This window comes from Aquarana catesbeiana, linkage group LG03 (assembly GCF_042186555.1).
Source record: "Aquarana catesbeiana isolate 2022-GZ linkage group LG03, ASM4218655v1, whole genome shotgun sequence".
NCBI lineage: Eukaryota > Metazoa > Chordata > Amphibia > Anura > Ranidae > Aquarana > Aquarana catesbeiana.
This window is the reverse complement of record NC_133326.1, coordinates 300,700,623-300,726,262: the sequence shown is the minus strand read 5'-3', so window position 1 is coordinate 300,726,262 and position 25,640 is coordinate 300,700,623. Positions and strand designations below refer to the sequence as shown.

At 40.2% G+C, this 25,640-nt stretch overlaps 1 protein-coding gene across 1 annotated transcript in view; it reads left to right on the top strand.

Annotated features, from left to right (window-relative positions):
- The window catches only part of OTOGL (otogelin like), a 202,821-nt gene that overhangs the window by 100,091 nt on the left and 77,090 nt on the right, over nt 1-25,640 (top strand). Inside the window, exons 18-22 of the mRNA XM_073620249.1 lie at nt 3,924-4,091; nt 13,327-13,605; nt 14,652-14,769; nt 15,731-15,810; nt 20,239-22,604. Of these exons, the coding sequence (XP_073476350.1) occupies nt 3,924-4,091; nt 13,327-13,605; nt 14,652-14,769; nt 15,731-15,810; nt 20,239-22,604 (3,011 nt within the window). The remainder of the gene's footprint in view (nt 1-3,923; nt 4,092-13,326; nt 13,606-14,651; nt 14,770-15,730; nt 15,811-20,238; nt 22,605-25,640) is intronic.

The window sequence follows — 25,640 nt, the reverse complement described above, 5'->3', positions numbered from 1 at the left end:
ATGTGGGTTAGGGAGTTTAGGATAGAGTGGGAAGGTGGTCACAGTAATTGTGAGGGGACAGGGTCCTGGGGACAGGTGGTGAGGTGGGCCATGGAGAGGAGTTTATCAACTTCATAGGTGGTAACTGGGCAGAAGGAGGAGAGTATTGAGTGTGGTGTTAGACCTGATGTGTTGGGTAGGGGAGGAAGTTGAATGCTGGATATCTCCTTGCGAATTGTGTCGATTTTGCTTTTGAAATGGTTGGCAATCTGTTGAGCGGTAAGCAAGTTGGTGGGTGGGGGCAGTGGGGGTTGAGGTAAGGAATTAAGGGTAGAAAAGAGTTGACGAGGTTTGGATGAGAGGGTTTTGATGAGAGTGTTGTAGTAGGTTTGTTTAGCAGTGTGAAGGCAGGAGGTGTATTTGAGAAGGGTAGATTTGTAGAGGGTAAAGTCTTGCAGGGATATAGAATTACACCATGCTCGCTCAAGAGCATGGCTGCATCTCTTGAGACTTCTGGTGCCGTCTGTTTGCCAGGGTTGTGGCAGATGGGGTCTGGTTCTGTGTGTAGAAAGAGGAGCGTACGTCTAGGGAGGATGACAGCGTGTTGTTGTAGATGAAAGTGGTTAGGTCTGGGCAGGACAGGGGTGCGATTTTGTCGTAAAGGCCATCAGTAGCAGAATGAAGCAGGGAAGGGTTGAGGTTGCGAAGGTTTCTGCGGGTAGTGGTTTGTGGGTTGGCAGCATGGGAGGTAGAAGACAAGGAGAGTGTGAAACGGATAAGGTTGTGATCAGAGAGAGGAAAGGGGGTGTTAGAGAGGTTGCAGGGAGTGCAGCGATGGAAGAATACAAGGTCGAGAGTATTGGCGTTGGAGTGAGTGGTGGTTTGTGTCCATTGTGTTAGGTTAAAAGAGGAGGTTAGGTTGAGTAGTTGAGAAGTGGTTGCAGTATTAACATTGATTGGAATGTTAAAGTCACCTAGGGTGGATGTAAGGGAAGTAGTCTTAAGCCATTCAGGTGAAGTCCAGTGGAGACACAGAAAGCACTGCAGCACAGTTTCCTGAATTGCTGTCTGTCTCTAGCCAAGCACTTTGTGTGCAGGGCCTACTCGCCTTGCACAGGGGGTAACTTTTGCACCAAGTACGCTTATCAACGACTGGGACCAGGCGGAGACTGCAGTCATGTGAAGGCTCTAACATTGAGGCAGTTTCCCGATTTAGAGATGAGCCTTCACTGTGTACAGTAATAATACAGAGTTCTTCTGAAAAAATGCTGTCCCATGTCAATACACATTGTAACTTGGAAGATGTTTTATTAGAAGGGACTGAGCCTGCACCCACTCCACCACTCCAGCGTACCTGTTACCTCACTCCCAGTAATGGAATGGGGTTCTGCAAGCACATAGCGTGGACCTCGTGTGCGCTCTTTAACACCCTCCTCATACCTCGTGACCAGGCCATGGATCTCCATAACAAAGGTTTGGCTCTGGTTGCTATTGGATACCAACCACTAGGGAGGGAGCCAGACAATGACCCCCTCACTACCAGAGGACCTGTCACCTTACCAGGTACCATGACTGGTTGCTTGGTGTTTTGAACTTGTACTTGTTTACTCTTGGCAACTACACTCCTTTTCCTTGTCTTGCCAAGTTAACACTTTTGTAGTGATGTACCTTCATATCCCTTTGTGCTTTACAGACCCTGGTTATTTACATACGTCAGAACCCACATGCACCCCTTTGAATAACTTCAGATCAGGCTTAGAACAGTTAATGTAATGTTACTGAACAAGTTGCAGCATAAACAGTTCAATATGAACAATGTCCAATCCGTAATCCTAACTACAGTTGTGTGGCTTCCCAGGCATAAGTAAGGTCCATGCAGGTATTCTCTGTGACTTGGCTCTCTTTCATCCCAGAGCCTTCAACGGACTGCAAGGCGCAGCAGTCTCAGTATCACTAACCCATCCAAGAGCCGACCAAGAGCCCTTTACCTCAGTCTTCCCCTTTTTTATACCACAGGTGGGCTGGCTGGGACTAAAAAGCCTGAAACTGAGCACACATACTTAACCCCTTCCCTGGCCTGGACGAGCCTCTAACCTACTAAAGCCTAGTACACATGGGCTGAATGTCAGGCTGGCATTGGCTGGTTCTATAGAAACTGGCCGACATTTGGCCCGTGTGTACTGGAGCCGGTCCGACAGAAGCCAGCCAAACGGCAGGGGAGATTGCTGTACGATGGATAGTTAGTACAGCGGCTCCTATTGAGCTGTCAGTTTCTTTTCATTCAGCCCTGCTGGGTTGAACAAAAAAAAAATGACTTGTGTGTACGAAGCTTAAGCAAGTTGTATGCATGAAGATAAAAAGTCTTCTGTGTGCAGCAGCCCCCCTCAGCCCCCCTAATACTTACTAGAGCCCCATCTCTATCCAGCGATGTCCACAACAGCCTCGACCGTCCGTGACTCCCTTCCTCATTGGCTGAGACGCAGCAGTGGCGCTATTGGTTCCCGCTGCTGTCAATCAAAGTCAGTTAGCCATTGAGGAGCGAGAGGGGGCGGGGCAGAACTGCAGCTCCGTGTCTGAATGGACACACAGAGCTGCAGCTCGGCTCGGGTGCCCCAAAGCAAGCTGCTTTGCTATGGGGCACTCAGCAGGAGGGAGGGGCCAGGAGAGCCGAAGAGGGACCCAAGAAGAGGAGGATCTGGGCTGCTCTGTGCAAATCCACTGCACAGAGCAGGTAAGTATAACATGTTTAGTTATATTTATTGAAAAAAAACAAGACTTTACAATCACTTTAAGGCTAACATATTGCAATCTGCCTACACTGCAGTATGAGCTACAGCAAACTTTCTTTTTTTTTTTAAACAAAATAAATTCACAGCTGCTACTTACGTACCACATCCATTTCTTTTATACCTTCAAACCCAAACAATTATGCAGACTTTACTGGTACACAGAGGACCGTACACCTATCAAAAGCAAAAAAGTATTTATTACAAATTACATTAAAACACAGCTTAAAACCATAGGACATTGATCCTAGTCATTCTATAGAAACAATAGATACTATTCAAAATGATCTCATTTGTGTTTTTTTTTTGAGCAATATTATTTTAATCAAAGAAAAGTACAAAGTATAAAAGAGTACAGTAGCTCAGGGTTACAGTCTGAACAAAGTGAAGACAATTGAAATGTACTTTAACAGCAAAAGAAAATCAAAAAGGTTAGCCAGAAATCAAACAACAGAGTTCCATCAGTAAATAGCCAACAAAAAGCCCAAAGTTAAATGAGTACCTAATATGTTGTGCTGCAAGAAGTGGACAAGAGGATTTTAGAAAAATAAGAAAAATTGCCGTGGGTAATCTTAATTGAATATAGTGACTAAAAATACAGAAAGGTATGAATATAGCTACTAAGGGGCTGCAAACTTTCTTATTCATTGAATATCAGTTGGGCTACTGTGCAGTTTGACAGCCTATATTACACACATTATGAAAACTTCCATCTGTGATGAATGAAACTATTATTCACAACCCAGAGTTACAATAAACATTGGACAGGCCAAAAACTTCACAGAAGTGTATTCTTTTGCATATTGACCTTCACTATATCATTTAAACTCACTTCTAAAATAGTTCTTATTGGCTGAAGCTGGGAAAAATGTACAGATATATAATCATCCTTGCGTTCTAGCTTTTTCACGTTGTAAGCAGAACATTTATCATGAAATGTTTTCCTCTATCCCGAAGCCCCCAAGTTTCCTACACCGAACAAAATATGTATCACGTGTTTCATTGACACTGCAATCCAATAAGTCTTATTCTAACTGAAATAGTTTTGTACGTGAAAAGGTGCTGTTACTTTTAAAATGTAGGCAATGGTTTAATGAATATTTACCGTGTCTCCACTGTTGTCATATCTTATCATTGTTTATGTCTATTTTCAAACAGGATTAGGTGAAGGTCCCTTTATTCTCTCAAGTTGTGGCAACGGTGAAATTGTATTAGGTGTTAACGCTACCAGCAAATATATATTCCCATTGCCAAGAATGAGTGCACATGGAAATGTTTTATTTAACTTCATGGTAACACCTGGACTTTTCAGAGATAAAGACTTGTGTGAGTACTCGATTTCCAAATATTTAAATAATATTGTCACACAAAAATGCAGGCAATTCTATCAAAACTTTAATGCATGTGATGTTAAATGATCAACACGGTGAGACTAGTCTTACAGCCTGGATGTGTATCCCAGCAGCAATGTGCTCTGAAACCTATTGTAATTCTCCGCTGTTAAGAAAACCCTTATTCCATCAGTCAGTAGGTGAGAGCAGTATCCAGAGATGCAAAAATGTCATGATTGCTAACATCAGAAAAGTTATTTATTAGTGAACATAACATAGTAGAAAACGTACCTCTCAAAATAATCCTGAGCACGTGTCAGTGTAGAATGTGTCATTGGAGGATTTAAGTGCCGATATATATATATATATATATATATATATATATATATATATATACACATACAGTGCCTTAAAAAAGTATGAATTTTCCCCATTTTGTCATGTTACAACCAAAAAACATAAATATATTTTTTGGGATTTTATGTGATAGACTAACACATAGTGGCACATAATTGTGAAGTGGAAGAAAAATGATAAATGTTTTTAAAAAATGTTTACAAATAAATATATAAAAAGTGTGGCATGCATTTGTATTCGGCCCCCCAAGTCAATACTTTGTAGAACCACCTTTCGCTGCAATTACAGCTGCAAGTCTTTTTGGGTATGTCTTTACCAGCTTTGCACATCTAGAGAGTGAAATTTTTGCCCATTCTTCTTTGCAAAATAGCTCAAGCTCTGTCAGATTGGATAGTGAGCATCTGTGAACAGCAATTTTGAAGTTACATAGTTACATAGTAGGTGAGGTTGAAAAAAGACACAAGTCCATCAAGTCCAACCTATGTGTGTGATTATGTGTCAGTATTACATTACATATCCCTGTATGTTGCGGTCATTCAGGTGATTATCTAATAGTTTCTTGAAGCTATCAATGCTCCCCGCTGAGACCACCGCCTGTGGAAGGGAATTCCACATCCTTGCCGCTCTTACAGTAAAGAACCCTCTACGTAGTTTAAGGTTAAACCTCTTTTCTTCTAATTGTAATGAGTGGCCACGAGTCTTATTAAACTCTCTTCTGCGAAAAAGTTTTATCCCTATTGTGGGGTCACCAGTACAGTATTTGTAAATTGAAATCATATCCCCTCTCAAGCGTCTCTTCTCCAGAGAGAATAAGTTCAGTGCTCGCAACCTTTCCTCATAACTAAGATCCTCCAGACCCTTTATTAGCTTTGTTGCCCTTCTTTGTACTCGCTCCATTTCCAGTACGTCCTTCCTGAGGACTGGTGCCCAGAACTGGACAGCATACTCCAGGTGCGGCCGGACCAGAGTCTTGTAGAGCGGGAGAATTATCGTTTTATCTCTGGAGTTGATCCCCCTTTTAATGCATGCCAATATTCTGTTTGCTTTATTAGCAGCAGCTTGCCATTGCATGCCATTGCTGAGCCTATCATCTACTAGGACCCCCAGGTCCTTTTCCATCCCGACATGTAGTCGCCCACCCCATTAATTTGTTCAGGTCTTTTTGCAAGATTTCCACATCCTGCGGAGAAGTTATTGCCCTGCTTAGCTTAGTATCGTCTGCAAATACAGATATTGAACTGTTTATCCCATCCTCCAGGTCGTTTATGAACAAATTAAATAGGATTGGTCCCAGCACAGAACCCTGGGGAACCCCACTACCCACCCCTGACCATTCTGAGTACTCCCCATTTATCACCACCCTCTGAACACGCCCTTGTAGCCAGTTTTCAATCCATGTACTCACCCTATGGTCCATGCCAACGCACCTTATTTTGCACAGTAAACGTTTATGGGGAACTGTGTCAAATGCTTTTGCAAAATCTAGATACACCACGTCTACGGGCCTTCCTTTATCTAGATGGCAACTCACCTCCTCATAGAAGGTTAATAGATTGGTTTGGCAAGAACGATTCTTCATGAATCCATGCTGATTACTGCTAATGATATCATTCTTATTACTAAAATCTTGTATATAGTCCCTTATCATCCCCTCCAAGAGTTTACATACTATTGATGTTAGGCTAACTGGTCTGTAATTCCCAGGGATGTTTTTTGGGCCCTTTTTAAATATTGGTGCTACATTGGCTTTTCTCCAATCAGCTGGTACCATTCCAGTCAATAGACTGTCTGTAAAAATTAGGAACAACGGTCTGGCAATCACCTGACTCAGTTCCCTAAGTACCCTCGGATGCAAGCCATCTGGTCCCGGTGATTTATTAATGTTAAGTTTCTCAAGTCTAATTTTAATTCCGTCCTCTGTTAACCATGTAGGTGCTTCCTGTGTTGTGTCATGAGGATAAACACTGCAGTTTTGGTTACTGAAGCCCCCCGATTCACTCGTGAAGACTGAGAAGAATAAATTCAATACCTTTGCCATCTCCCCATCCTTTGTAACCAGATGTCCTTCCTCATTCTTTATGGGGCCAATATGGTCTGTCCTCCCTTTTTTACTGTTTACATACTTAAAGAATTTCTTGGGATTTTTTTTGCTCTCCTCCGCTATGTGTCTTTCATGTTCTATCTTAGCCGTCCTAATTGCACCCTTACATTTCTTATTGCATTCTTTATAAATTCTGAATGCTGAGGATGATCCCTCAACCTTGTATTTTTTGAAGGCCTTCTCCTTTGCTTTTATATGCATTTTTACATTGGAGTTAAGCCATCCAGGATGTTTGTTCGCTCTTTTAAATTTATTACCCAATGGGATACATTGGCTAATGCCCTTATTTAATATGCTCTTAAAGCAAACCCATCTCTCCTCCGTATTCTTTGTTCCTAATATTTTATCCCAATTTATGCCTTTTAGCAAGGTTTGTAGTTTAGGGAAGTTGGCTCTTTTGAAATTCAGTGTCTTTGTGTTCCCTTCATGTTTCCTATTTGTATGATTTATACTGAAACTAATTGACCTGTGATCGCTGTTACCTAAATTGCCCCGTATTTCCACATCTGTGATCAGGTCTGTATTGTTGGTAATCAGTAGATCTAGTAATGTTTTATTTCTAGTTGGTGCGTCTACCATCTGACCCATAAAATTGTCCTGCAAGACATTAAGGAACTGGCGAGCCTTAAATGAATGCGCGGTTCCCTCCGCCCAGTCTATGTCTGGATAATTAAAATCCCCCATTATGATAACACTTCCCATCCTTGCTGCTAATCCAATTTGTGATAGGAGATCCGTCTCCACTTCCTTCCTCAGGTTAGGGGGCCTATAGCATACTCCCAGTATTATTTTCCCCTTAGCTTCATCCCTTTGGAGCTCTACCCATAAATATTCCACCTCCTCCCTAGCCCCCTCAGTGATGTCATCTCTTACATTCACTTGTACATTATTCTTGATATATAGGCATACCCCTCCCCCTTTTTTACCCTCTCTATCCTTGCGGTATAGGGTATACCCTTGAATGTTTGCCAGCCAATCATGAGAGCTGTTGAACCAGGTCTCTGAAATTCCCACAAAATCCAAATCCTCCTTGTACAACAGTATCTCTAGTTCACCCATCTTGTCCGCCATGCTCCTGGCATTAGTGAACATGCCACATAGTTTAGACCGGTCGCATATTGTCCTCGTATTGGGTGTTTCAAGATTGCAACTAGGACTTGCTACTATACTCACCTTGTGTTTTTGTGCTTTGGTTAACCTACCACTAATGCCCCCAATACTACCCTCTGGAATATCTTCCGCGCTGGCTATCACTGTCTCTGGACCCTCCCCCCCATCGCCTAGTTTAAAAACCCCTCTAACTAAAGTCTTGCTACAGATTCTCAATTGGATTTAGGTCTGGACTTTGACTGGGCCATTCTAACACATGGATATGCTTTTTATCTAAACAATTGCATTGTAGTTCTGGCTGTATATTTAGGGTCATTGTCCTGCTGGAAGGTGAACCTCCGCCCCAGTCTCAAGTCTTTTGCAAACTCTAATAGGTTTTCTTCTAAGATTGTATTTGGCTCTATCCATCTTTCCATTAACTCTGACCAGCTTCCCTGTCCCTGCTGAAGAAAAGCATCCCCACAACATGATGCTGCCACCACCATGTTTCACTGCGGGGATGGTGTGTTCAGGGTGATGTGCGGTTTTAGTTTTCTGCCACACATAGCATTTTGCTTTTAGGTCAAAAGATTCAATTTTTGTATCTGACCAGAGCACCTTCTTCCACATGTTTCCTGTGTCCCCCACATGGCTTCTCGCAAACTGCAAATGGGACTTCTTATGGCTTTTTTCAACAATGGATTTCTTCTTTCCATAAAGGCCAGATATGTGGAGTGCGCGACTAATATTTGTCCTGTGGACAGAATCTCTCACTTGAGCTGTGAATCTCTGCAGCTCCTCCAGAGTTACCATGGGCCTCTTGGCTGCTTCTCTGATTAATGCTCGCCTTGCCTGGCCTGTCCGTTTAGGTGGACTGCCATGCCTTGATAAGTTTGCAGTTGTGCTATACTCTTTCCATTTTCGGTTAATGAATTGAACAGTGCTCCCTGAGATGTTCAAAGCTTGGGATAATCTTTTATAACCTAATCCTGCTTTAAACTTCTTCACAACTTTATCCCTGGCCTGTCTGGTGTGTTCCTTGGCCTTCATGATGCTGTTTGTTCACTAAGGTTCTTTGACAAACCTCTGAGGGCTTCACAGAACAGCTGTATTTATACTGAGATTAAATTACACACAGGTGTACTCTATTTACTAATTGGGTGAATTCTGAAGGCAATTGGTCCAACTAGATTTTAGTTAGGGGTATCAGAGTAAAGGGGGCTGAATACAAATGCACATCACACTTTTCAGATATTTATTTCTAAAAAAAAATTGAAAACCATTTATCATTTTCCTTCCACTTCACAATTATGTGCCACTTTGTGTTGGTCTATCACATAAAATCCCAATAAAATACATTTACATTTTTGGTTGTAACATGACAAAATATGGAAAATATCAAGGGGTATGAATACTTTTTCAAGGCACTGTATGTGGTGTGTGTGTGTGTGCGCATTACACATCCACTGCCAGCTAAAACTATTTTGGCATTAGGGGAGTTGGTTAGAAAAATATGGTAGTAAGAGATGTGACAATGCAACGTCCTGCCACTGTGAAAATGTAGGAGAAAATGACACATGATTCGCATTAAACCTTAATGCGAGGTTTCAGACTATCTTTTTTGAGCAGAAAAATCTGTGTTTTTGGCTTTCTCTGGATTCTGTAAACCTGGATTGCGACCTGGAGCTTGAAGGTGTACACAGGTGTGCAGGGTCAATATATACTCTAAGCCTGAGGATTCTGTAGCTCAAAGCTTCAAGTTTGAAGACAGCTCCCAGTTTGTTGACAGCAAGTCTCAGCCAGGGGTCCAAGGTGCCCCAGCCGGGGGTCAAGAGACAGGAAGTCTCAACCAGGTGCTAGAGGTGCCCCAGCCAGTGGCCAGGAGACAGGAGGTCTCGTCCCAGGAGTCAGCTCGGCTCCAATTGGGGATGTCAGGAGAATCCCTATCCAAAGGCCAGGAGTGGGCCATGCAGCAGGTCATTGTGACTAAGGGCTAGGTAAGTCAAGTGATCCAGGAGAGCTGGGCAACACAGTTAGAGGGACTGGTAAGGAGAGCAGTGGTGCTACTGACAAGGGAGCCAGGTAACTCGATACTTTCAGTTGACTTTTCATGTTGATGGTGGAAACCCCTGCGTGAGCAACTGATTTCTATGTGAAATGTTCCATACTGGTTAATAAAAGTGGACTGCCACGCCAGTTTGGACTGGCATAACTCATTGAAAAAGGCATCTGTCCCATGAGCATAATCACCCCACCACCAGAAGAGATAGAAGGGGTCATTCACTAAAGGAGTACAGACTACATAGCCAGCAAAGAGAATAACAAATAAGCTTGGTAAATAAAGTGAAGCTGTGTTCACTTTGAATACCCAGTCATGTGCAAAGGAAATTAAAAATACAGGATCTTTGCCTGCTTGTGACAGCTTCACCTTATTCACTAGCCAAGTGAATGTTCGCATTGCAAAGTGAACATTTAAATAAAGAATCTATGTTTGAGTAACAAGTTGGCTACATGTGCCTAACCAAATATGATAAAAATCCACCTTATTTTGTTTGGTTCAAGTAGAAAGAAACTCCTGATGGAAAATGTCATTATCCAACTCATATGCCACATTTTAGTGCCATGGCATAGCACTCACAGTCAAGCATTTTTGCTGCCCTAGCAATAGTTTGCATCATGTAAGCCAAAGAATGGCTGTTTATATCAGAGACAAGTGTTTTGTTTTGTGACAGGTTTACTTTATAATTCAACAGTTTGCTTAAAGTCTAATATGTAAAGTTATCTTTTTATCTATATTAATATTAAGTGCGTGAACATACAAATACATGATCTGGATTAGTCATGGCAAAACTCATTATAGTATTATTCTTTCTTGTTCCATTAAAGAAGAAATCTCACTTCATGTATCTTTTAGTGTTCTGTCACCCAGGGAAAAAAGCACCCATAATACTTTGACTTATGTACCTACAAGCTAGCTACCAGGTTGGACAGGGCACCTCCCCTTCCCTTGCGTCCATCTGACAGAATAACCAGCAAAAAGAATTGATAAGTGGCTCTTGTCTCAGCACCAAGTACTGTCCCAAGGCAAGCAGGAGCAAGAGGAATGCAGATGGAGGAGGCGTGTCGACCACCTATCCCTCTGCATTCCTCTTGCCGCTGTTTGTTTTGGGCAAGCACTTGGAGCCAAGACAAGAATAGGTTAGCAAGTAGCCATCTCCTTGCTAGTTATGTAGTTGGATGGCCATGGGGAATGGGGGGGTGCTGTTTGTTTTGGGCATGTACCTGGACCCGAGACAAGAGCTGATTATCAAGCAGCCATTTGCTTGCTAGTTACATTGTTGGATGGCTGCAGGAGAAGGGGCAGTGCCATTTCTAAACTTGTAGTTAGGATCACAAAGGAGCAGAGAATGGAACACTGAATGAAGATCAAACTGAGAGTTCTTCTTTAATTATCTAGTTGCAGTGCACAGGAAAGCAATGTGTACAGTTTATTGCATAATAAAACCAATTTTTGCACATGTAACTACAGTGCTTGTGTCGGTATGTATAACTCTGACATGTATATACAGTACAGACAAGTAATTCAAGTGCTGTATGGGAGAACACTGTTGCCATTTTTTCATATTGGTGTTAAGGTACAGTATAGGTATAAAGGTTAGGTATAGGTATATTGGTGGATTTGCATATTGCACTGTTTTTTTTTTTTTTTTTAATCAAATAATTTTTTTATTTCTTTTATATACAAACATCATAAACAACGATAACAATATACAACCCAGCACGTATAGAGAGGGAATAAAAAAAACAAAAAAACCCACCCCTGGCCCCCATGCCCCCCCCTCTCTCCCCATCGCTCCCACATCTATCTAGTCCTCTATCATCATACATCCAGAATATCAAACCATCTTCTCCATATTTTTTCAAATTTCCCTAGACTGCCTCTATGTAAAAAGGTATATTTTTCCTTAATTATGGTTTCCCTTACTTGCATTTTCCATTCTGCTACTGTAGGTGCATATGGTGACAACCATGTTTGTGCTATAAGCTTACGAGCCTGAAATACATTTCTATTTATTGATACCATGTATTCCCCCAGAGTTCTCAGTTCGTTCATGATACCCAGGAGACATCCCCCCGGTTCTATAGACATCTTAATCTCAAATACATTATTAATCATAGATAACACCCCGTACCAATAGCGATGGAGTTTAGGGCATCTCCATATCATGTGTATTAGGTTGGATGCCCTCCCTTTACATCTAGGGCATTGGTCTGTATCCCTCCGTTTCCATTTAAATAATTTCTCGATGTATAATATACCCTATGTAGGATGAATAGTTGTGTTAAATTTTGAGTTGGAGATAGAGAAGCCAAAGGTATTGTCAACAGTGCCAATGCCCACTGTTCATCAGAAATTGTGTTTTCTGTTTATGTATATGCATAGATGTCTTAACAGATGCTTTCATGCATAAACTCTTTAGCTTAACAAAAATACTTAAGTAAGTTAGTACCTTACTGATAAATAAATCAAAGTACCGTATGTACAGTTCCGCAAAGATAGAATTACGCTGAATTCTATTATATGAAATGTACTTTTAGTAAATTATTTAGCTACATTGTAAACAGTTTAGGAAATGATGATCATTGATGCAAGGGGTGGTAAACATTAAAGGCTGTACAAGTAAACAAGTTGCATAATTGATTAACCCTTCAATCTTTAATGTATTGGTAATACACAAGGACTGTCAGCTATGCACTGCGGTGCATGCAAAAACTACTTACTTATTCAGTTAAAAAATGGTAAGTTACTTATAATGTTACATTTTGTACTGCATTCCATTATTAAATTACCAAAATAAAAACTGATATAAACTTCATACTGTAGAATTTAAAGTAAACCTCACTAGGCCAGAAAAAATGCCTAACAATGGCAACATCAGTCCTGGTGTTTAGGCATTTTACAGTACATTTCTTTTAGAACTCCTTGTATCCTAGACCTAGACCAATGCTGTACACGAGGCCCTGACCCACCTGGCTAACATTTAAAACTGAACCCCTAAGCAGATATTAAAGACACAAGTTAATGCAGCTATGTTTTAATATATACAGTAAAACATTTAAATTATTTTTTATGTGAGTAGTAAATTTACCTGCATTTTACCTGGTATCAGCCTTCTGCAGACCCTGCATAGCAGAGCTCAGTCCGAGAGAGGGAGTAGCTGTACTAGAGGTCAGTCAGCTGTGCTGCAATGCTTCCGTGCTAACAAGGAGCATTTTGACTGAAGGAAAAAAAATGACAGAGGGATGAGCTCTTCAATCTGCTGCTTTTCCCTTCACTATCTAATCACAGGCTGGGGGAGGGACAAGACCCGTAAGTGTTATTTAACTGCAGCATAGAAAAATCAGGTCTGTGCTGTGTGGCCTAGATGTAGAGAAATACAAATTCTTTGGCAGGGAAAATATTTCCTTTATATGTACTCTATATGTATAATTAGCTGTTTGCTTGGAGTTCAGCTTAAAGCAAAGTTTTGCTTTGCATGTGAAAAGCACAGGTTTGCTTTCTGGACTCGACTGGAGATGAACTTTAAATAGAGAGATTGTGTCCTTAAAGTAGTTGTTGCTCTTGAAAGTTAGAAAACCATTGTAAAACAGTATTTTAATTATAATATTTTATACAACATAGCACTATCACTTGTCTCTTTGGAATCTGCGGAAAGGCCAAACTATTTTCTGACTGTGCAAGAAAATGACAGCGTGCGTTTGGAGCAGTGGGAAACCAGTTCGGTGTTTCGTAGAAGAGCTACCTTTTTTCATCACCAAGGCCTCTGGGTTCCAGGATATAGTGCCTTTGAATTGCACAGCAGAAAAGGGTTCTTTATTGTCTTAACTGCCACAGAAGTTAAAGTTTCCAAATATGACAGTTCTGAGGAATTTAAACTGTCCAGCGGATTTAAGATTGAAGGTGAGTAATAATATTAGGAAATATTTATTTGTATGTATTTAATAGGATATTGGAAGAAAAACTGAGTAATACATACCATATATGCTGTAAATGTTTTGTGATGTTTTGTGATGTTCTAGGTTAGTATACCTTTTATATATATATATATATATATATATATATATATATATATATATATATATATATATATAACTGATATGTCACTCATATGATTGGATGTCCTAGCTCGTTAAACAGATGTAGATCTGTAATTGAAAACAATTCAAGATTAGTGGGCAGCCATTATCTACAAAATTACCCAAGCCCCCTTGCAGTGTGTATAATTGCCCCCTTGCTTTGTGTATAACTTTGTGGGCTACTTACTGTGGCTTATTATAAAGCTGGCAATAGATAGATAGAATTTTGAAAATACTTAGAACATTCTAAAAACATGTGACTGTCATTTGAATGATTTTGTTTGGGGGGGGGGGGAGTTGATCCGAATGGAGTTTTATATACATACTTTTATTGTATATACATATATGCATACATATTTGTGCACACAAGAATTTATGTGTGTGGACACAGATATGAGTTTGTATTGTGGCTGATCTGTGCAGGAAGGTATGAATTTAGTTGATACATATGAGATTCTGATACATACATAAAAGATGATTTATGGTAGTAAGCAGATCAGGTAAGCAGATCAAGTTTGATTGCAGAGCTATACTAGATATATGCATTTGCCAGTAGCTCCTTTTGAAGGACTCCTGTTGGGTACAGGTGTTTGATATTAAGGTGAAATAAATGTATCTTTTTCGATTAAGCTCTTCATTAAGTGAAACGCGTTAGCAGTTGGAGAAGCAAATGGATCTGTCAGCACATCAAATTGATAAGTAAATCTTTGTTAAAGTTTTTTTGAGAGTGGCTCTTTTCCTATATATTGAGTTTTATAAATCTGAACGTTGTTTTTTAGACTTAAAAAATGGCTTACAGCTGGTTTCAGTGTCCTGTAAAATTCCCACTTTTTGATGTCAGATTCTTAGAATATGTCAAATGTTTTTCAGAGATTGCTGCAGCAGTTCCTTACAGGCGAATGTGTGAGTGGAGGTATGAACCATGCGCCAGTCCTTGTGTTAAAACCTGCAGTGATCCTGAAGCTGTTTTATGTTCTTTTCTTCCACCGTAAGTTAACTTACTCCCTTTTGTAGCATCGCTTCTTGTAGAAAATTATTTTTTTTTAGATCTTGTCCATTATCTATTTTTGACAGTATTTAGAATAGTGTTCTCGTAGTAAAAATTTCCCTTCACTTCCTGTCCCTGTACTCATTGTCTCTGGGACAAGAAGTGCTGGGAAATCTGCTTAATACAATTATGGCAGCACAAAAAAAAACCCAAAACCCCAAAAACATGACAGTGGTTGTAATCCTTCTTAATTCTATTAAAGTGTTACTAAACCCAGGACCCTGCATTCACTATATTTGGCCTCCCACAGTACACAGAACATGGAAATGCAATAGTTTTAGTAAATATAAACTGCTAAATACCTTTTCTCATCAGCAGTTAGAGCAGTCTTGTGACTTTTATCGGTGTCCAGCAGAGTACTGGTTAAAGCTTGTAGGAGGAGTTTTCATTCTCCCCTGATTGCTCTATGAGGCTGCAGGACCCCTGCCCCTCTGTCTGTACAGTGATGATTGGCCCTGTGCTGATCACATGCACTCTCCCCCAGAAAAAAACCTCTCTAGCAATACACACCAAACTGAGCATGTGCAGCTTGCCTCCAAGGCTCTGTTCTATCAGGAGATGGTTTGGGGACAGTGAAAGAAGGGGAGGATCAGAGAAGACAGGATCAAACAGCCTTTTTACACAATGCAGAGTATTAACCCCTTAGGTTCTACAGTGCATATCACAAGCATGCTTTACTGCATATACAGACTGATCTTACTATTGTGGGTTTTGTAACACTTTAAAACAAGTTTTGGCTACCACTGTTACCAATGTCCCGAAACAGTCATGTAAACATAATAATTAATTAATTCCTTTATTAGTGTTAATGATTTTGAATATTAATTCTGTGGTTGTTACATCAAGTATGTCTAATATTTTTTGCATAATTCAGAAAATATTTGTTGTTGCTTTTTTAAAGGGTGGAAGGATGCATTCCATACTGCCCAAACCATATGATTCTTGATGAGATTACACTCAAATGTGTCTATCCAGAAGACTGTAAGTATCTCTATTTATTACTTCTACTAACACTGCATAATAATTTTATATAATAATGCATCCTATGCATTAAGGTGAAAAAACACCTGGCAGTGACCGGCCCCCCAGCCCCCCCGTTTACTTACCTGAGCCCTGGAACTTCATCCGGCGGGGACACGCTCTTCCTCTGTCCAGGGTTCTCGGCTCTTGATTGGGTAGACTGATAGCAGCGCAGCCATTGGCTCCTGCTGCTGTCAGTCAAATCCAATGACGCGGGCACCAGGGGGGCAGGGCCGAGTCATACATTCGGCGGCTATGGACGCCAAATTCTGGACTTGGGAACACGCCCGCAAGGTAAACCCCTGGGAGAGGTAAGTATGACATGTTTGTTATTTAAAAAAATAAATAAACAAAGCTTTACAATCACTTTAATATTGGGTTTTAGGGTGGCTTTTAAAAGTATTAACTCCAAAAACTGCTACAGTTACTGTATATAGTGCCCTAAAGATACATGCTCATACCTGCAGTAGTATTGGCCAAATCCCTGGGCCATTTTGAAACAGAAACCTTTTAACAATTAGTGATAGTGCTAAATCATGCCTGTCCATTCCTATTAGCCAGTGAGGCTGCCAATCAGTAGTGAATTAATAGAACTTGGTGGCAGGGGTAATGGAATCCTACAACACCGCACAGAAATGTTAAGGCTTTCCCTGTCAGGACTGGTGGTGATTTGGCTAGGAAGGAAGAATTTGGGAGTCTGCTTAAACTATGAGCAGTCACCATTAGGACACTTTATACCTGTTGCAAGTTTTGTTTTATTTTAATGGCAGATGCCATTAACAAGTCTCTATTCTACTTACAATATTTCCTGTCCTGTAGTACTAGATACAAGCAAATCTTCCTGAGAAATGTATGCAAGGTAATCTCTCGCAAGCTAGAAACGTAAGCTTTTGCCTCATCCACTGTTTTTAAAGCATCTAATGAACTTCCACTGTTGTACTCATCAGAAACTAGTGACATATGTTGAACCATTTTATTAGGGAAGATTCATCTTAAGTTTCAACATAAGCTGCAAACCTACCTTGATTTTCCAAAAAGTGATGCTTCTTTCAAATGGTTTTTATTAAAGAAAAATATATTACAACCGTAAATATGCAATCGTAGGCAATGTAATAAATTAAACACAATCATTCTTATACAGTATATTATACATTCAATTGGTCCTACAGGCAACAGTAAAAAGTGATGCTTCAATATAATAGGCAAGTTGCAGAAAGTTTTTTTAGTATGTTTTCACTCTAGTAACTAAGCTAAGTTTTAGCAAACTTAGTAAAATCTATGGAATCAATTGTGTCATGTAATGGCTCAATTTGAAGAAAGGGATTCTGTTTTCTTGCAGACAAAGAAGTTTCTCTGTTGTGTTATCTTTATCTAATGTTTAATCTTGCATTTGTAGAAGAGTTGCCTATTATGTAGAACATAATGACCCTTTTGACTAATAACTCTTCCCCAAACATTAACAATGAGCTAAAAACAAGGCCTAAAAAGGCTATAAAAATGAAGATGATGGGTGGTTGCTTTATACCAGGGGTCTCCAAACTTTCTAAACAAAGGGTCAGTTTACTGTTCTTCAGACTTTTAGGGGGCGACCTAACTGTGGCCAGTGGAAATAGAAAATGTCCCAGTGTCAGTGGGAGTAACAACAATGCCTCATTGTTGGTGTCAGTAGGAGGAGGAATAGTACCCCATCTTTGGTGTCAGTTGGAGGAATAGTGCCCCATTGTTTGTTTCATTAGAAAGAGTTGTGCCCCATCATTGGTGTCAGTGGGAGGAATAGTGTCCCTTCATTGGTGTCAGTGGAAAGAATAGTGCCCCATCATTGGAGTCAGTGAAAGGAATAGTGCCCCATCTTTGGTGTCAGTGGGAGTAATAGTGTTCCATCATTTATATCAGTAGGAGGAATTATGTCATCCCATTGTTCATGTCAGTGGGTGGAATGGTGCCTCATCATTGTTGTCAGTTGGAGGAATAGTGCCCCAAGGGCTGGATAAAGGCAAGCAAAGGTCTACATATCCACATTATCGGCAGGCAAAGGTCTGCATATCTATATTATTGTCTACAGCAATGGTCTCCAAAGAGTGGCCCCGTGGGCCACACTTTGGGGACCAATGCTTTAGATGCTTTAGATGATAATAATTATTTCCTTTTATAAGTGAATGGTGGACCTTTGTACTGCAAAATAGAAGCATAGGAGAATTGTTATTTTAGGTGTAAAATTGTGTTTGCTGTAGGTAAGGGTCCAGATCATTCTAGATGTTAGATGACAGAGGCTTCTTACAGTGTATTGGTTGTTCATGTCAACACAAATATGTCTGAGAATAAAAAAGCCCTCACACCAAGTAGTTTTTTGCCTGTCACATACCAGTTTTGTATTGGTCTATCCTTCATTTTCTATTAAATGCATGCTTTTTATACAGTTTCCTAATAAAAGACATTTATAAAAGTTGGTGGTAGTTCACTATCTTTTGATATGGTAGCATATGAAACATCGGTGCATTTTAACCAATGATTTACAATGCTGAATAGCTTACCAGAATAATAACATTAGGTATATACAGTGCCTTAAAAAAGTATTCATACCCCTTGAAATTTTCCACATTTTATCATGTTACAACCAAAAACGTAAATGTATTTTATTAGGATTTTATGGGATAGACCAACACAAAGTGGCACATAATTGTGAAGTAAAAGGAAAATGATAAATGGTTTTCACTTTTTTTTACAAATAAATATGTGAAAAGTGTGTCGAGCATTTGTATTCTGCCCTACTTTGCAGAACCACCTTTTGCTGCAATTCTTTTTGGGGATGTCTCTACCAGCTTTTCACATCTAGAGAGTGACATTTTTGCCCATTCTTCTTTGCAAAATAGCTCAAGCTCTGTCAGATTGGATGGAGAGTATCTGTGCAAGCATTTTTCAAGTCTTTCCACAGATTCTCAATTGGATTTAGGTCTGGACTTTGACTGGGCCATTCTAACATGAATATGCTTTGATCAAAACCATTCCATTTTAGCTCTAGCTGTATGTTTAGGAGTGTTGTCCTGCTGGAAGGTGAACCTCCGCCCCAGTCTCAAGTCTTTTGCAGACTCTAATAGGTTTTCTTCTAAGATTTCCCTGTGTGTGGCTCCAGCCATCTTCCCATCAACTCTGACCAGCTTCCCTGTCCCTGCTGAAGAAAAGCATTCCCAAGACATGATGCTGCCACCACCATATTTCTTGGTGGGAATAGTGTGTTCAGGGTGTTGTGCAGTGTTAGTTTTCCACCACATTTTGGTCTCATCTGACCAGAGCACCTTCTTCCACATGTTTGCTGTGTCCCCCACATGGCTTCTCGCAAACTGCAAATGGGACTTCCTATGGTTTTCTTTCAACAATGGCTTTCTTCTTGCCACTATTCCATAAAGTTCCAGATTTGTGGAGTGCACAACTAATAGTTGTCCTGTGGACAGATTCTCCCACCTGAGCTGTGGATCTCTGCAGCTCCTCCAGAGTTACTATGGGCCTCTTGGCTGCTTCTCTGATTAATGCTCTCCTGCCTGGCTTGTCAGTTTAGATGGACGGTCATGTCTTGGTAGCCATACTCTTTCCATTTTCGGATGATGAATTGAACAGTGCTTTGTGACATGTTCAAAGCTTGGGATATTTTTTTTTTTGACATATTTATTTGTAAAAAAATTTGAAAACCATTTATCATTTTCCTTCCACTTCACAATTATGTACCACTTTGTGTTGGTCTATCACATAAAATCCCAATAAAATACATTTATGTTTTTGGTTGTAACATGATAAAATGTGGAACATTTCAAGGGGGATGAATACTTTTTCAAGGCACTGTACTACGACACTTTCCAGTAGGTTTGTGATGAACTCCTTCTAAGCAACCTTAAAAATAGGTTACGCATACACTATATTCCTAACATAATCATTACCTTTAAACATATATTTTTTTATTAAAAAAAATCACCCTGCTCTTTCTAAAAGGGGCCACATATCCCCCCACCACTGATCCAATCCCCTCCCTCCCTTGTTTGGGATTAGGGTGTAAAGCTGCAAATTGTGTTAAGATATATCCAATCCCCTTTTGCCAGGAAAAAAACTGGTTGCCTAGTTCACTCTTTGCTAAAAATGTGTGTAGGTGTAAAAAAAACACAACTGAAGGTTAGCACATATTGTAGCTTCTCACAATTACTAGCTTGAAAATGCTAACTTTTGATATGTGAGTGTGTTTTGGAAACATATACAGCAGTTTTAATAACAACTCAGTTTACTCTAACTGGATGAAAAAATACTCTCTTAGCTAAAAAATATGGTGCTTAAAACAAAATTTAAGCAAATGATATCACAATCTGACTGACATGGTGTAATTGATGTAATATTTTTAATACCTAGGTGTTCCAGTGAAAACAACCATTTTACCTACTTCCTCAAAACCAATAAAGACAAGTTTGGCACCAACCATTTCTACAAAAGAAGTATATCAGACAGAGACTGAACCATTTCAGACAGATTTGTTAGACACATCACCTTACTCGACAACAACTACCTACTCTACAACAGCTACCACTGTTGGTCCAACAAACACAACTTATGCAGCACATACAGATTCATCAGGTCCAAGCACTTCTAAGGAGTATGAATCATCTTCTGATCTGCTTACTAGCGAATATGACAAATTGACCCAAAGAACTTCATCTCCTCATCCTGGATTACTACAATCGACAACTCAGAACACAAGCCTGGGAACAAGCATTTACTCTTTATTAACTTCAGTAACAACCATCTCTTCTTTGGGTTCACTGCTAACATCACCTCATGCTGCCACTTCATTTGTAACATATAAAACACTACCTCCAAAAGAAGCTGTTGACACGACAAAAACTCCAACACGAATGTTGGGGCAATCTTCTCAGGACCTTCACCAACTGACAACAAAGCCAGTCACTGCAACTCCATATACTTCCATGATGGAAAGGATTACTTTGTCTTCAGCCACAGATGTATCAAGATATCCAATTCTGTTAAATGTAACAGCATCCAGTGAAACAAGTCCATCTTCATCTACATCATCTGTGTCACTGACCCAATCTGTGGCTACTGCAGTTTTAACTTCATCTTCATATGCTCCTCTTGCCCTCAGTACAACTAGCTCTAAAGTATTAAGCAGTCAGTATTCCCACATGACATCTCAGGTCAGTACTGATAAAAAGGTAACAAGCATTTATCCACATACATCACATACATTTCCACATACAACTTTATTAAATGGAACTGTGTCTACTCTGACAACTCTGGAAACACACATAAACCTTTCTGAAAGTTCAAGAACTGCATTAACCACCTCATCTATTTATTTGTCTCCACTGACCACCCAGTTAACTACAACTTTCACGGCACCTTCAGCATCTTATTTCGATCTGCAACAAACAACCAAATCAGTAGTTCAGACCAAAATGAAAGAAGAAACGTCTACTTTGTCTCCAACTTCAATGTCTTCAAAAATGCCAGTAGTTGTATCTACTATTAAACCTTCCTTAAGTTCATCTACATCATCTACATTAAGCTTGCTAACATCTGTACAAACCTCAAAAGTAACTCCGAAAATTACACCTCTGCAAAATACCTCCTCTACTACAACTGTACTGCTCACTTTGGAGACCACATTAGCGCCTAAATCAACAATAACATATGAAACAAAAGACCTAATGAGGACTACAACTAAGCATACATCCTTATTAACTACCAATGCAACGCTTATTCAGACTCCACCTGTGACTTTAAGTACTAAAAAATTCCCCAGGAGTACTGAAGCACCTCTTAAAATACTAACAACTGTTAGAGAACAATTGGGTACTAGCACCCCTACAACAGAAGGTACAACTCATGAACTGGGAAGTAAATCTACAGAAAGTTTTATTTCTACGCAGGATATTTTTCCAACAGGTCCAGCTCTAAAACCTACAAAACAAGAAGCTATGGTAGATACTCTTTCGACTCACTCAACCAAAACATTTTCTTCAATGTCCGAAGAAAGCTTACTTACAACTTCATACTCATCTCCAGCTTTTGAAATTTCAACACACACTTCTTCTGTGCCTTTAGAAATAACAGTTACAATTACAAGTATTGGTTCCACAGTCAAATCTTCTGTGCCTTCAAAAATAACAAATGCAACTACCAGTATCAGTTCCACAGCTATATCTTCTTCTCTGCCTTCAGAAATAACAGATACAACTACAAGTAATTCTACAATGCTTGTTACTAGTGTTAAGCACTTGGAGATACCATTTACACTTACGATGTTGCCAACCACTACAGAAGTCACTCCTGCATCTTCCACATTTTCTACTGTGAGTGAAACAACATCTGAAGCTGTGACTCTGAATAAAACTAGCATAGAACCATCTTTCAATGCTACTCATAGCTCGCTGACTACTGAAAAGGAAAAGTTAGACTCTTACACAGTGAAAAGCATCAGCACTATTACCAAACAAATGCATACCTCATCAGTTAGTAATAAGAGTGAAGTCTCCACACTTCAGCCAGCAGAGATTCTGGAATCCTTGAACTTTACAGAACCGACAAAACTTCCAATGCCCAAAAATGTAACATATGAATCATTTTATTCAGTGTCATCTTCCACTACCGAGTCACTGATATCCGCAACAGCTACTGATGTAATGATGAATGTTACAGCATCATCAGACTATTACTCATTTGGGACAATGTTGCAAACAAGCAGCTCTTCAGAATGTATGGTATGTTACGTATCTTAATTCTTTCCTAAGGCTCCATTCACACTTGTGCGACTTGTCATGCAACTTTGGATGACAACTCATTCCCCATGTTTTCCAATATTACCCATTCATATATGCGCACATTACAGCAACTTCAAAGTAGTTCATCCACTACTTTGGTCTGACTTTCATGCAACTTGAGGGCCGTAGACTTCAATGTTAACCCTCAAAAAGTGGAATGAAAGTCATACTTGAATGGTATACAATGCAACTTGTCTGCAACAGTTGTCCATTATCACTGGTCAAAGCCAAAGTTGTATCCAAGTTGCACCCATCCAAAGTTGCATCAAAGTTGCACCAAAGTTGCACTCCAAAGTCGGCGCAAGTCGGCGCTCCAAAGTCGGAGTCATACAAGTGTGAATGGAGCCTAATATGAGCCTGTATTTTGCAGGAACTAAAAAAAAGAAACATATTCACTTGAAAGTAAGCACCTAACGTTTTTAATATGTATCTCTCTTACACTTTCCTGACATTCTGACCTGGAATGCAACCCCCAATAATTTCAGTGCAAGTTTTGACTTTCTCCGAGCTATGGACGCCCCATCCCTTTCTTCAGATGAAGGTGATTGAGTGTGATGACTGGCCAATCAGTCAACAAGCACTGCAATATTGCAAGAAGTGGGAAGGGCTCCATTTTTCCCATACCTGGTGGTGCTTGGTTTTTGAAAAGCTGTAGCAGCAGGCAATCAGAAGAAATGTATGTGTTAGTAGTGCAAACATACATTTAGTGTGTCTGTCACCATTTTGTTTAACTGTCTTCAGTGTCCAGGCATTAAGAAGTGCTAAGAGCTCCTTGGTGTCTTCAACTTTGATTTTAGAAAATGAAATGCAAGTTGTCCTTTTGCCAAACTACCAGTGCCTTTTCTTATTTTGTTCTACACTGATCCAGCTTCATGTATAGGATAATTGTTTTAAGCCTTCAACTCATTCACATCAATTCATCAAAAATTGTTAAACGTCCTGATTATCTGTTTCTCTCAGGCAACAGCCTCATCAGAATGCCTCTCTTCCAGGCTAGAACAGACACTCTGCTAGTGGCTCGTTCACACAAACTGCTCCATTACAGCACCACTGTTGTACATTGTACAATAGTGACCCACACTGTCTTCCTCAGATGTCAGCCTGGACAAGGCACCTGTCTGACACACCAGACAAACTTGGACATGCACACACATTGTTCCTGCAATCGTTTGTCTCCTGGACAGGGAACCCTGAATTACTGTCAGGTCCTTGACTATATAGGGTGCGCACACCTGCACACACACAGCCTGCACACACACAGCCTGCTTAAACTCTGGACTCAAAGTTAAAGGCTTCCCTCTCAAAGCTTCATTAGGTGGCGCTTCATTAAACACGTGAACATTTCCATCCATTTCATTTTCAGGTCTGGCAGACTGCATTAATCCATTATCAGCTTGAGCATGTGGCTTGTTTAACACATGTACATTCACTTCTGTCTTTGGGGGAACACTCTGGCTCACCAGAGTACCACAGTTATCCTGGGAAACCTCTAGCTCCAGTACACTGAGCTCCTTTGAGGTCTCCAGGGACACCTCTGCTACCTTAACCATCGTTACTAGGGGGATAACACATCTTGCTAGTGGTCAACGCACCATATTCAACTCATGATTTTGTCAATATGACTAAGTGCAGAAATTGATTTTTGCATGGCCATGTAATTCTGCACTGCATTCAGAGACAAGGAAAATTTGGTGATAGCATACCCCCCTCATTGCACTAAAGGCAACAAAAATGCCTCTATTCCTTATCCAGGTTTACCACACTGGTTCCTTCTCCACACTGTGGCACACTTGTATCTCTAATGCCAGCTGGTTTACGTATACCCATGTTGTCAGTAGAAACAGCATGCAACTTCAAAGTCAAGACAGCCTCTCACAACACTGAGAGTTCACCTGCCTTTCCCTCTAGCTGGGGTTACTGTTGCCAAGTGCCATTTACAAGAGACCCTAGCTGAGTCAACAATTGGTGGTTCCTCTAGACTGGCAAACAGTGGGGCTTTTCACACTTGGAGACTTTCAGGCCCCTTTTTTTCAGAAACTTCCTTTTTTTTATATGCCCCGCTCTTGCAGTCACTGCACTGCACAGTCCTCATCACTTTTGCTCAGTTTAAACAATGGATCATTGTCTCTGATTTCTCTAGCATGTACAGTTTTGGGGTGAGGATCACCTATTGTCTGCATCTAAGCACCAGTTCAAAGCCCCTGGACTCCAGAATCCAGTCCTTACAGAACCCAAAAAAAACAAAAAACTAATTTTCTCTGCTCATAATATCTATTCTGGAGCTTTTCAGTCATTCTTGAGAACCTTATATGCCATTAACCTATTTTAACCTATTTTTACATAGTAGCAGGCCCTAATCCTCTGATTAAACTATAACATTTTGGATTAGTCATCACTTTCTATCTGATTTGAAGTAGTATACATTCTACCATACAGTGCTCAGATCCTAAAAAACCTGTAGTACTTCTTATGCCCCGTACACACGGTCGGATGTTCCGACGGAAAATATGTGATAGTACACTGTTGTCGGAAAATTCCGACCGTGTGTAGGCTCCATCACACATTTTTCATCGGATTTTCCGACACACAAAGTTTGAGAGCAGGATATAAAATTTTCCTACAACAAAATCCATTGTCGGAAATTCCGATCGTGTGTACACAAATCCGACGGACAAAGTGCCACGCATGCTCAGAATAAATAAAGAGATGAAAGCTATTGGCCACTGCCCCATTTATAGTCCCGACCTACGTGTTTTACGTCACCGCGTTCAGAATGATCGGATTTTCCGACAACTTTGTGTGACCGTGTGTATGCAAGACAGGTTTGAGCCAACATCCGTCGGAAAAAATCCATGGATTTTGTTGTCGGAATGTCTGAACAAAGTCCGACCGTGTGTACGGGGCATTAGAGTTAACAATAAACATATGGATTTATATGACATTACATATAGACCATAGCTGTCAGAGTCACCTTAT